We start from the raw sequence: 13,342 nt of genomic DNA on the forward strand, positions 1-13,342 counted from the left end.
CATTGTTATGAAATAAATATCATGAAATTATTACAGATTGCACACCTCAGAAGGGCTGAATTTAGGCTTTACAAGGGTATATCTCAAGGCTTCTGGTGTCCACATACTTAGCTTTTACTTATTTTAATACTTAATGCAAATGTTGTAAAATGTTGATGCTTTTCTGACTATAGAAGCTTTTGTCACCCTTTGTATTTTTGTAAGCATTATATTTCTTTGAGTCTGAATGTATTTTTAACTGAAAAATTTAATGTAGATTTTAAAAATTATGTTTTTTTTTCACCTACTGTGAAATCATTTATGTTTGTAGGATACTAAATTTTTGAGATTGAGTCAATCTGCAAAATAGAAGCCTTATTTCAAAATCATTGTGTTTAGAAGCTGAACTGCACACATCCATATCCCCATGAAATAGCCATTTTAACCAATGCTAGGATAACATGATTTCAGCTGCATTTTTTTTTTCAGACAAACTCTGGCAAAGTTGTTCTGGGAGCTAGGAGAAGAGCCAGTCACCAGTGCTCTAGCTGCCACTAGGATATACCATGCCATGGCGAAAAATCTGCCCCGACACGAGTCACATCTTAAAGAAAGTTTCAATGAATATGAAAGGTACTGAACCAATATTTAAAAGAAGAATCCTGGCTTGAAGCTAGTCCTTTATACTGGTTACTGGGAAAAGTTGCCCTGTACTTAGAGAATACAGATTTTTGGACTTACTTTTTTAAAGTCATACATTAGTTGCAGTAGAAGCAAAAACCTGCTAAAAATTCTTATTTGGAATTTTTTTTTGGATATAATGTAAGGTATCAGCAAAAAAAAGGTTATTATCAAAAAATACCTTATAAAACTTGAACCCAGTATATGCATAGTGATGTAAAGATATATCAGTTTAAAGATTTTTTCCAAATACAGAGAGTTTGAGAAACTGGCTACTGAGGTGCTGAATGAATGCCACCACAAGGACCCAGACAAGGCCATGATGATTGCTGAGCGCAAGTCTCCGTGCTGGAATGAGATGACATCACTCCAGGTGGCTGCTGCAGCAACGGATCAAGTGTTTTTGTCATCTGTCACCTGCTTCTCGTCGTTGAATGTGATCTGGAAACACGGAATTCTCTTTTCATGGCCAAAGGTTTGTCCTTCCATTTTCAGGTTTATATTTATATCAGAGTTGAACACAGATTGTAATTACACTTTGATCGATTGTGAAATGAGTGCCAAGCAAGGGAGCTACTGGTATGATGTGACCAGAAATCAAACCTGAAATTCTGCAGTCAAAGTGGATGCTCTTTCACTGGGTGATCAAGATTGTAATCATTGTTTGTGTTTAAATATACATAGAAATACATTATTGCTGAGATAGACATAAATGATGTCAACACAGAAAATCAAAACCCAAAATTTTTGTAGTGGAACACAGTTCATGTGAGCATTGATGGCTCTAGGACCGGTGCTTGCTTGAGCAAGTCATATGGTCCCCTGGTGGTTGCCTTATATTTTTTGTTTGGATCACACAAAGCACTGGATAACTTTTGCATTTTGGTCATCTTCTTGCAAGTGATTAGAGTTTTACTGTATTTGAAAATACCTTTTACTGCCCTATTTTCATAACTTCAACTAATAGCACACATTTCTCTTTTAGCAAGCTATTAAAAATTCTTTCCTTAACCTGTAATTCTAGGGACTTTGACAGATTTTAAACATTAAGTTGGGAATGTGTCTTTTGTCTCTGACTTTAAAATTTTGTATTTTTCAGATGATATTTGCAATGTTTTTTCCACCATATATTGCGTTTGGGTTAGAGATTTTGAGTTTGGGAGAGAGCAAGTTGTCATGGTTACAGAAGATGGGCATATTCTATTCTTCACCTATGGCAAAATTTGCTTTTGGAATGGTAAGACTGAAGCTATCAATTTAACCCTTACCCTGCTAAATTTCTATAAATGAACTTGTTCTTCTTTCAATTTGGACAGTACCATTAACTGTTAAAAGGGGTGCTTACCAAAAAGGTACTGACTGAATAGCGAACAATGCAGATCTTGATCAGACTGCATGGATGTTCAGGCTAATTATGATCTAGACTGGTCGCAAAGGTAGAATCAGTCGTGTCCAGCATGCTAAGGGTTAATTACATATAAGTTTTTGAAACATATTTTAGTTACTTGAAACTAGAATAACAAAGAAAGCTATGAAAAAACTAATTTAAGATTATTACTTAAAATTCGTTACGTACTCTTCTCACTACTTTCCAAATTTTCTTGTTCACCATTTTCAAAAATTTCAATGTTTAATAAAACAGCTTAGTTCAATGTAATGTATTTAAGATCGTATATTTAATGCCTGCCATTATTGTATGTAATTTATATGTAAGGAGAGGAACTATTTTAGTTAATTCTATCGTTCCAATCCTTTTCCTATTGTGTGTAGTCATGTCAGTTGTCATTCTTAAAGGTACATTACAAAATAAATATGTTTAAACTAAAGAAAGCATCATTTTTTCGCAATAAATTCAAAAACTAATAAAGATGTTTTGAAAATTTACATGTTCCTATTACAGTCCTCAGAGTTCTTTAAAATAATTTATTATGTCTCCCACCACACAGTGGTGTGGGAGACATACTGATTTACTTCTGTCTGTGTGTCGGTCACAAATCTTGTCCGCACTCTAAGTCAAACATTTCTCATACGATCTTCACCGAACAAAATGCGTTTGCCAGTAAGTCCTTGGCCAAGTTCAATAACTAGCCAGATCGGCCCAGGCACTTCGGAATTATGGCCCTTGAAACTTGTTTTTGATAATCAAAGCACTGAAAGTCAGATAAGGCAGTTGAGGTCTTTGTGCATAGTTGATTCAAATACTACTAGTATTCAGATGATTAGGCAATTGTGGGAGACATGCACTTTTCTCAAAAGCAGCTCTAGTTACATTATGGTTTTGTCTTGATTTAGAAAAATTAAGAAAAATACTTGTTAATGAAAAACAGGTACCAAACAGTAGCAACAAATGTTTTTAAATAAAATTATGTAGCAGGTTAATTAACTGGCATAAATATTTTGAATAACTGTTATCTGTTTATTTCAGGTAATGTACGCAGTATTTCTTGTGCTACATTCGTACATGGTACTAGTGGATTTTCAGCCTGATCATGTGACACCTCTAGAAATAATCATGATCATTTGGGTGTTTTCTTTCTTTGTGGATGAAGTTCACACTGTAAGTGCAAGCTCCTCATCAAACATATGTAATACATTTCAAAACATTTGCATCTGTTTGTCTGTACAGTAAGTACAGATGGGATTTCATGTTAAATTTTTGAGTGGATTTTACAATGTCTTGAACCTTACTTTATGTATGTTGCAACAAGCCTAGGTTATACCATAGGTACTCTTCAGGTAGGACATATAGCCGCCATGTTGACTACCTGCAACGATTTGACCTATATTTATACAATTTGAAATTTTGTACATATATATTTACTACATGACCCACAACTTTCAATTTTTCCATTTTTTCCAACCATTGGAAGTTGAAACAGCCTGACTATGCATGCCAGGAACATTGCTACTTCTACCTATTTTGCAGAATATTTTGTTCTCGTTGCCAAGCCGGGCTCAATCCGTGTAGTCAAGACTGTGGCTGTATGTCAAGCCACTGAATACCTTTGGGTTATACATTTTGCTGACAGAAGAAAGGGCAAATTAAGAGATAAACTGAAGTGGACTCTTGGCATTATTCGTGTTATTAAGTGTCCTCGCTAGGAAATTTGAAATTCTTCTGAGGTAAAACAGTTCAGTGTGCACATAAGTTTTCGAAACAAGTATAGAGAATGTAAAAATTGCAAACAGAGAAATACCGTAATTTGGCAATTGTCACTACAGGTCCACTACTTTAACCTTTACCCTGCTGTATTTCTAAAATGGACTGGTCTGTCATTCAATTTGGGCAGTACCACTTCGTATTTGAAGGTGTGTTCACTGAAAATTTACTGACTGAATAGCGAACAGTGTAGACCATGATCAGCCTGCACGGACATGCATGCTGATCTTGGTCTACTCTGGTCACAAAGGCTGGATGGGAACTTACTATTTAATTCAATTTTCAGTTTATAGCCTTCCCATCCCCAACAATGAAGTCAAAGATTCGAGACTGGTACGGCTTTCTGAAGTGGCTGGACTTGGCAAACTTTATCTTGGCATTTACAGCTTTCATTATACACCTGTACCCACAACACTATAAAGGTAGGTTTAAACAACATGCACCTTTAATCTACATGTATTATCTGCTTAACGCTATCACATAAATATGATGCTTAAGGTAATACTTAAAAGTTAAGTTTTAGCTCTTTTTTTGGTCTTAAAATTTAGTGCCTGTTACGTTACTTTGCTGCATTGATCATTGTGCAGATAGTTCTGACAATAGACTGGCAAGCCATCCAATAGGTGTTTTATAACATGACATCAGAAATAAATTTTTATTATTTCTTTCTTCAAGTTTTGTCTTTAGTATAGCAAAATTTTGTATAAACTATAAACCTGTCAGTAGCACAAAGCACAGGGGCCAGTATTAAACTCTTTTTGGGAGGAAAATGGCTTGTATATATAGAATGTATGAGCCATTTTCCTCCCCAAGGTGAATGATACTATCCCCAGTATTTTGTTACTTTTGTTTAAATTCTGTCCTACTTCTCAATCTAATACTGGCATGTGAACCAACACCCACATTAGCTGTAACTCTCTAAACATAATCGAAAGATTTCATTAATAAAAATCTAATATTGGATGATGATAAAATGCATGATCAAAGTCCTGATAGAAATGTTAGTGGCGGCAGGTAATCATTTTAAGGGGAGACCACTGCATACAAGGTTGGTATATTATATGACCTATTTTATATTTCAGTGACAAAAGTGTTCTATTGTATCAACTCAATCATATTTTTCCTGAGAATTATGAAGATTTATGTCACTAATGGCCAACTTGGACCTAAAATCTTCATGATTCAAAGAATGGTAAGACATAATATTATTTAGTATTTACTCTCTGGATAGAATTTGTTATATCTCTGTCACGGAGAAGTGTTAATGAGCTACTGTAATTTTTTAAAACCAACTTAAAGTAATCTACAGTAAAAATGCTCTAAAACTACATAGAATTAAGTACAGCGGATTCAGTGGTTTAGTGGATGAAACCAGGGGTCACGAGTGCGAACCTTGCTCATCAAACTAAATACAGTTATAACTCAATATCTCGAACTCGCTTAACTCAAAGTTCCAGCTAACTCGGAGACATTTTTAAGTCCCGTCCTGAAAACACATGCACAAAATATATTAAATTTCGGTTATCTTGAAGTGAAGCACTTGATCCCTTGGAAATTGAGATACCGAGTTTCAACTAAATATTTAATGCTCTTTCTGATGCAAGTCCTGTGTATGGTTGTGATACACATGACATGCTTAGGAACCAGGGAAACTCTTAAAAATAAAACATCTGATTGGATTCCCATAGTGATATCCCATCTTGTCTTACAATATCCTTCAAGACCTAAAATGATTTGCATTCATCAGGAGGAGTTGCCAGTATCGGTACAGTAAACCATTGATCCATAGCAAGATGATAAGTAGTATAATTCAGTTATCGAGAGGTGCAGGTGATCCAAAAAGAAAATGTGCAGAAAAATAACGGGATTAAATCAGTTGCTCGAGTTAGCCTTGGATTTTGAACCGTCATTGCTTGAGGGAGTGGTGTGTTACTGTATATGATGGCATCTATAAAAAAGCACCCACATTTAGGACAGTGTTTATAGCAAACCATTCATATATAACTTATTGGAGAACTCTCAGCAGACATGGATATCAATGTTTCTAGATTCAATTCTGTGAAATCATTTAGTATAGTAAATTTTTTGCAAAAAAAACTGTGGTGTAGACAAAAATGACTATTTTTAGTGCCAATGAATTATTGAATTAAAATTTTAAAAAATGATATGGAAAATTTTCTTATTTATATGTTTGATTTCCTCAGTTGACACAACCACAAAATCTATAAAAGTTAGTTCCCCTGGATTATTATTAATTTCACAGTATTTTAAAATCTTGTCCTCATGTAAATTTGAAAATTGTTACCTTGTATCTTATGCTTCTATTATTCTTTTTTTTTAACTTTTAAAAATAGTGGAAAGAAATTTGAAGCATGGCCAGAACTATCCTACTATACTGGCCCTCTTTTGTAGGTTTTGGAAAAGGTTTTGAATATCTCTGGACAAAAACGTTACTACATTCTGTTTTTCAGTTGGATGAGTTACGTATGTTTGTTATGGTACTGTTTGTGTTCCTGTTGGCATATGGTGTGGCAAGTCAGGGATTGTTGTACGATTTACGTACACCGTCCTGGGCTATACTCAAGGACGTCGTCTATTTCCCCTATTGGCAGTTATATGGAGAAATATTTCTGGAGGAGATAGACGGTAAATATGCACAGTTTACTGACTAAATAGTGGATGCAGTTTTTGTTGATAAAATGAATGGGCATTTTATATATTTGTCAGCATTTAATTTTGTTGATTGCCATAGCCGTAAATTTCATAAAAACTGGTTCCCAGTGAATATGTTTATTCAAAGTTCACATAAATATCCAGTTATAACAAAGATCCAGGTGTCAGTGTTGTTATCTGAAGATGCGCTCTTAATTACTCTAAAATAAATCCTTTAACCCTTAGCCTGCTAAATTTCTAAAATGGACTGGTCCATCATTCAGTTTGGGCAATACCATTTATTATTTGAAGGGGTGTTCACTGAAAATTTACTGACTGAATAGCGAACAGTGCAGACCATGATCAGCCTGCACGGATGTGCAGGCTGATCTTGGTCTGCACTGGTCGCAAAGGCAAAACCAATTGCCGCCAGCAGGCTAAGGGTTAAAGATACACAAATCAAATTGTAAATACTATATTTACAGGAGAAGATTGTTCAGCGGGTATGACAGATTGTAAAACAGGACACTGGCTAATCAAGTTTCTACTGGCAGCCTACCTTCTGGTTGGAAATATCCTTCTCCTCAATCTACTTATTGCTATATTCAGGTAAGTTGAATGCTTTATTTAGGTAAGTTGAATGCTATATTTAGGTACTTCATTTGCTAAATTTAGGTAAATTGATGGCTATATTTAGGTAATTTGATTGATAAATTTAGGTAGTTGGATTGCTAATTTTAAGTAAGTTGATTGCTATGTGGAGGTGTGTTGATTGCAATATTTAGGTACCGTACTTTGATGGCTATATCTAAGTAAGTTGATTGCTAAATTTAGTTAATTGCTTCATTTACGTATTAACAAGTTGATTAGTATATCCAGGTAAGTTGATTGCTCAATTTAGGTAAGTTGATTGCTAAATTTAGGTAAGTTGATTGTTATATTTAGATAATTTAGTTTAGAATCATTAAAAGCTTGGTAGTTGAAAAAAAATGGTAGCATTTTAAATGATTTTTCAGTCTGTATTTTGAGAAAAAAAGCTCCAAGGTTTTGAGACTAGACTTAGAATGCAACCTTGCCAATGGTTAATTTCAAAATTATGCTCAGAAACGACAAGTAAGATTCTAGAGTTTTGATACTTAAGTACTGGTGTATTTTGAGGACATACGATGATGACCACATTGGGTTTTGAACCAACAGCCTCTAGATTGAGTGTATGACCAGTTATAAAGTACATGTATACAACTTCTTTCCTTACTTGAGTTAAACAGCATCTTGTCCGGTGTTGGGGTTTGATTAAAAAGTCCGTATTTCAACAAAAAGAAAATCAGATTTTGTTTTGTATTAAATTGAAAAGGTAAATTATTAGAAAGCAAATGTTTTAGATTTTGTTCTTAGGTGTGCTAAATTTGCAGTCACCATGTAATTTTGATCAATGTGATCATTATTTCAGTCATGTGTTCGACAAGGTCGAGAAGAACTCCAATGAAATCTGGAAGTACCAGATGTATTTCATGGTGATGGAGTATGAAAAAAAGACAGCGCTGGTTCCCCCATTAAGTCTCTTTGAACATGTGTTCCTCATTGTGTCATGGATAGTTAGGAAAACATGCAGAAGGAAAGTTAAAGCAGGTATGTGCAGCATTACAAAATATTTCAGTTTCAACACAACCTTAAGTAAGGAGTAACATGCTCTTTAAGTCTTCATTGTATGAGTTGTGGTCAAGTACACAGACTTCAATCACCAGGCTTTCAGCAGAAAATTGAGAGTCAGTGGTTTTCCACAAGTAATACCTTTAGAGCAAAATTAGCCTTTCACCAGCTGGTATTGCAAAATAATTGATATTCATAGGGGACTTATTTTTGTGGATTTAATGGTGTGTAAATCCAAGAATTTTAAGTTCAGTCCCAGAGAACAAGTAAAATTCCCATTCATTTTATATTCAAAATTTGAAATCCACAAAATAAGTTCATATCCAAACAAAATAGTCCCTCTTTTGATTGAACTACAAAATTTCATGCCCACAAGATTAAATGAATATTCACAGTGAACGGGAGAATTTCCTGATGACGTTTTAGGTCTGTATAAGAAGAAAACTTTTTAAAGCTTTATGGACACATGTATGCCTGTTAAGTTCTTTTTCAAAATCTTGCTTCTATTCTCTACAGCTCAGAATTTTGGCAAACGACATCTCGAATACTTACAATTGTTTGAGAAGGAGATGATGATGAATTATCTACGTCAGCTGAAAGCGGAGGAAATGTCTGGAATTGAGATGACCGTCAACAAACTGCAAAAACGGTATAATGCAGTTTTATTATTACAGTTATAACTCTAATGAATCTAAACCCCTGTAATGAATTTAGGTTATGTCCCTTTGTATGTATTGCATGTTGTCACTGTTCTTTTAAAACATCACATGTCAGATTTAACACAAAAAAATTTCTTTTTTACATTTCAATGGCTGTACATAACTTGTCATCTGTGAATATATAGAACATGGTAACCAGTCTAAAATACTGTAAAATCATTCAACTTTATGGACACTAGTACATGGGCATAGATATTGAGGTTTTGGCCTAAAGGGCTATTTATGGAGACATAAATGCGTGGACTTTAACCATTGAAGATGAAATTTTACATATTTCTTAAGATAAACAACAAAAGGTACATGTATTATACTACAGTGACTTGTATAAGACATTATATCCATTTTGATTTGAAAGGATTAAAATGCCGCTTGAGTCTATGGAATTGATGATCAAAACTGACACTCTAAAAGTGTGTTTGCAAAGTATTAATAACTGATTTCACTTCTTGTGTTATTTCCCTGTGTCAGATACATTAAATTCCATAGAATGAAGGTATCTTGTACATGCCTAATCTCCCGAACCCAATCACACAATTAAATGAAACTTCACACAAGTGATCAGTACCAGCCCTAGTTCATAGTGCATGTTACGTTCTTTTAGATTATTTTTCTGCAGAGTTATGGGACTTTGCTTTGTGTTACTATACTATATACATACAGTCTGCATATGCAATCTTGTGCATGCCTAATGTCCGGAACCCTTGCACACAATTAAATGAAACTTCACACAAGTGATCAGTACCAACCCTAGTTGTTGCATGGTGCATGTTACGTTCTTTCAGATAAATATTCTGCAGAGTTATGGGACTTTGTTTTTTGTTACTATGCTATATACATAGAGTCTGTATACATACAGTCCACATAATTATGCAGTCTTGTGTGCATCTAATTGCAATGTACTGTGTCAGTGCGTGTGGATGGTACAATCAACAGCTTCACTGATAGGTCTAGTTGATTCTGCTTTGATTTAAAAATACCAGCCATATTTTCAACAGATTATTTATCGGTATGGAATAAATCTGTTTATGCAAACATATGCAAAGTCCGCCTGCTAATCCCAGTATGGAGAGCACAGATCTATGAATAGCGGGGTCATAAGTTTGATCCATGGGCAAGGCGTGTATTCACTGTGATCATTTGATAAAAGACATTGTGTTTTACCTTCTGATTCTTGTGAGGAAGTTGGCAGTTACTTGACTGCAGAGAACAGGTTAGTACTGGTACAGAATCCAAGAACACTGTTTAGGTTAACTGCCTGCATTCACAAACCTGAAATACTGTTGGAAAAACAGCGCTAAACCCAAAACAGAGTGAATATATGTTATATATAATAATTTCAGGGTTGATGAGTTAACAAAGTTGATAGAAGATGAGGTGATAGCTGATCAACAACCAAACCTAAATGCTGCAACATTCATAAATCCTCAAGAATCTATGGTTGCCAGGGATCCCTGTCCTGGTACAGGACCTGTAGTTCAGGCAGGGGAGGATAAATCCAAGGTGAGTATTGGTACAAGGCTTTTAATATATGATGATGAAGATAAATCCATGGTGAGTATTGTTACAGGGTTTGTAATATATGATGGTGAAGATAAATCCATGGTGAGTATTGTTACAGGGTTTGTAATATATGATGGTGAGGATAAATCCATGGTGAGTATTGTTACAGGGTTTGTAATATGTGATGGTGAGGATAAATCCATGGTGAGTATTGTTACAGGGTTTGTAATATGTGATGGTGAGGATAAATGCAAGGTAAGTCTTAATAATGGGCAGGAAAAGGTAAATTCATGGTCAGTTATGCAAGTCATGGTACATGGCCTATATTCTGACAAGAGAAGATAAGTCCATGGTTAGTCATGATGCATAGCCTGTTTTACTGGCAGGAGAAAATAAATCCATGGTAAGTCATTGTATATGGCCTGAAATACTGACAGGAAGAGTTAGATCCATGGTAAGTCATGATGCATGGTCTATAATTCTGACAAGAGAAGATAAATCCATGGTTAGTCATGATGCATAATCATGTTTTACTGGCAGGAGAAAATAAATCCATGGTAAGTCAAGGTATATGGCCTGTAATTTTGACAGGAGAAGAAAATCTATGGGAAGTCATGGTGCATGGCATGTAATGCTGCCAGAAGATAAATCCCTGGATAGTTATGGTACTTGGTCTGTAGTACTTACAGGAAAAGTTAAATCCATGGTAAGACATAGTACATGACCAGTAATAATAACATGATCAAATAGATTCATGGTAAGTCATGGTACATTGCCTGTCATATGGACAGGAGAAGGTAAATTAATTGTAAGTCATGGTACATTCCCTCTAGTATGAATTAGTGAGGGTAAATACATGGCAAGTCATGGTAAATGGCTTGTTATACTGGCAGAAGATGAATCCATTGTTAGTCATGGTACATTGCCTGTCATGGGCAGGAGAAGGTAAATCCATTGTAAGTCATGGTACATTGCCTGTCATATGGTCAGGAGAAGGTAAATCCATTGTAAGTTATGGTACATTGCCTGTCATATGTCATATGGGCAGGAGAAAATAAATCCAAGGAGACCAATGGTAATAATGGCTGAGGTGAATAAATCGTAAGGTGAGTCTGAGGACAGTGCCTGAAATGTAAGCTGGAGAAGATCAGTGAAATATGTGTGGAACAGATTTTCATGGCTGTGTTGACTGAGTCAGTCCATGAAATAAAACAGTGAGCAAGTAAACTCCTTTCTCATTTTATATTTAAAAGCTTAAATCCATATGAAATAGCCATTTTGGACCAAACCAGGAAATGTTTTGCTAGTGAAATTGTTTAAATTCACAGGAAATCAGAAGGTGAATTTTAGTAGGGTGCCTGTAATATAGGTGAGAGAAGATAAATGCAAGCTAAGTCCTTGTGCCAGGCCTGTAATACTGGAATGAGACAAGTCTTGGTACTGGGAATGTTATACGGGAGGCAGTTCAGTTTCAGCACTGCCAATAATATGGGTGGTTTTCAAAATAATGAAGCTTTTTCTTCTCTCTCACCTTACTTCAATTCAGTTCAGTTTTAGAATGTGTTTTGGAGCAAAATATATCCAAATCAATGTACTCAATAAATGTGTGCAATTTTATCTTGATGGCTCAAGCAGTTTTAAAGTTATATTAAATTATATAGCTAATTTTGTCCCCTGTGCACCCCAAAAAGTGTGACATTTTACATGAAGTATAGTTTTCAACTGAGGTTTACTTTTTAAAACCATGATTTATTGTTACAGCTTTGGCTTTTTAATGTAACTTAAGCTCTGCACATTTAAATAAAATACTTCTTTTCATTACCTACATCTTATTGTTACCAATATTTCACATCTTGTGATGGAACCCTTTTCACGAAAAATAGTGAAAAAAATACTAAATTTAAATGTTGAACACTACAATTTCATAACCCTATTACTTTTCTAAAGTCTTAATGTTTTTCTAAGATCTTTATCCTTTCAGCTGTGAAGACACAGTATGATTTTTTTCTTTAATAAATCGACTTTCTCAGAAACTTGATGAATGTCTATACACCTAAAAATGTCCCCTGTGCACCTTTTCAGTTGTTAAGTGTCAGATTTCTTTTATTCTTTAAATAAAATGGGATTTTACTTTATTTTCCTTGAAAGGGAGTTACAACAGATACAAAAGCAGCCTTCAACTTCACATATTACTGACTGTTAAACATTCACAAAGCCAAAAGTGATGTCCCCTGTGCACCCTTTTTTTTTGACATATATCAATTATCATAGCATTACTGTAATTTGTGGTGGCATTTCTATATTCTTAGCAGTGTGTATGCAAAATTTAGGCATTACTTGATAATTTAGCATTATATAAGAAACCCTGGACAATTAAAAATTCATTGTTTGCATTTTTTTCCGAAGTTGCCAATTTTCAAGTTTAAAAGTGGAAACATCAATTTTATTGCTTCTTAAGCTCTTAAGTTTACCTAAATATGTAAATGTTCACTAGTAAATATTATGTAGTTAAAATAATTTTACTTACCATGAACATGTTCTATGAATAAATATTTTGATACAATTTGTCCCCTGTGCACCCTTTTTAGTAACATAAAGTATGTATGAATTTTACTATTCCTTTTTATCATGCATGGTATTTTGTCATTTTTCTAATATGAATAAGCAGTTCATGTAAATTAAATGATTTCAATGTGTTAGTTATGTATAAAGTCACTTATTTTTCATTTAAAAGCATTACATTTTGTTGAATTTTCATGTTTTTGTAGTGAAAATTTTCAATTTTGTAGTTATTTTGTGGATTAAACTATTTTTTGATAATATTTGTCTAAAGTTTATTACCAGTAGTCTTTTTATGAATAGAAAACTAATAATGGATGAATATTACACTGATCTTCAGTATGTGTCCCCTGTGCATCTTTAAAATAACTCAATTTTGAGTAGACAATTCTAGAAATTAGAATTATTGGACATTCTTGAAATTTGGCATGTGGCTTATAAA

The 13,342-nt window shown here is 34.3% G+C and overlaps 1 protein-coding gene across 1 annotated transcript in view; it reads left to right on the forward strand.

Annotated features, from left to right (window-relative positions):
- Positions 1-13,342, forward strand: part of LOC123547313 (transient receptor potential cation channel subfamily M member-like 2) — a 46,066-nt gene that overhangs the window by 21,371 nt on the left and 11,353 nt on the right. Inside the window, exons 16-26 of the mRNA XM_053550613.1 lie at positions 469-612; positions 916-1,135; positions 1,760-1,897; positions 3,086-3,217; positions 4,107-4,242; positions 4,903-5,012; positions 6,292-6,466; positions 6,958-7,081; positions 7,923-8,101; positions 8,639-8,771; positions 10,182-10,341. Coding sequence (XP_053406588.1) covers positions 469-612; positions 916-1,135; positions 1,760-1,897; positions 3,086-3,217; positions 4,107-4,242; positions 4,903-5,012; positions 6,292-6,466; positions 6,958-7,081; positions 7,923-8,101; positions 8,639-8,771; positions 10,182-10,341 — 1,651 coding nt within the window. The remainder of the gene's footprint in view (positions 1-468; positions 613-915; positions 1,136-1,759; positions 1,898-3,085; positions 3,218-4,106; positions 4,243-4,902; positions 5,013-6,291; positions 6,467-6,957; positions 7,082-7,922; positions 8,102-8,638; positions 8,772-10,181; positions 10,342-13,342) is intronic.

This window comes from Mercenaria mercenaria, chromosome 9 (genome assembly GCF_021730395.1).
Source record: "Mercenaria mercenaria strain notata chromosome 9, MADL_Memer_1, whole genome shotgun sequence".
Classification (NCBI taxonomy): domain Eukaryota; kingdom Metazoa; phylum Mollusca; class Bivalvia; order Venerida; family Veneridae; genus Mercenaria; species Mercenaria mercenaria.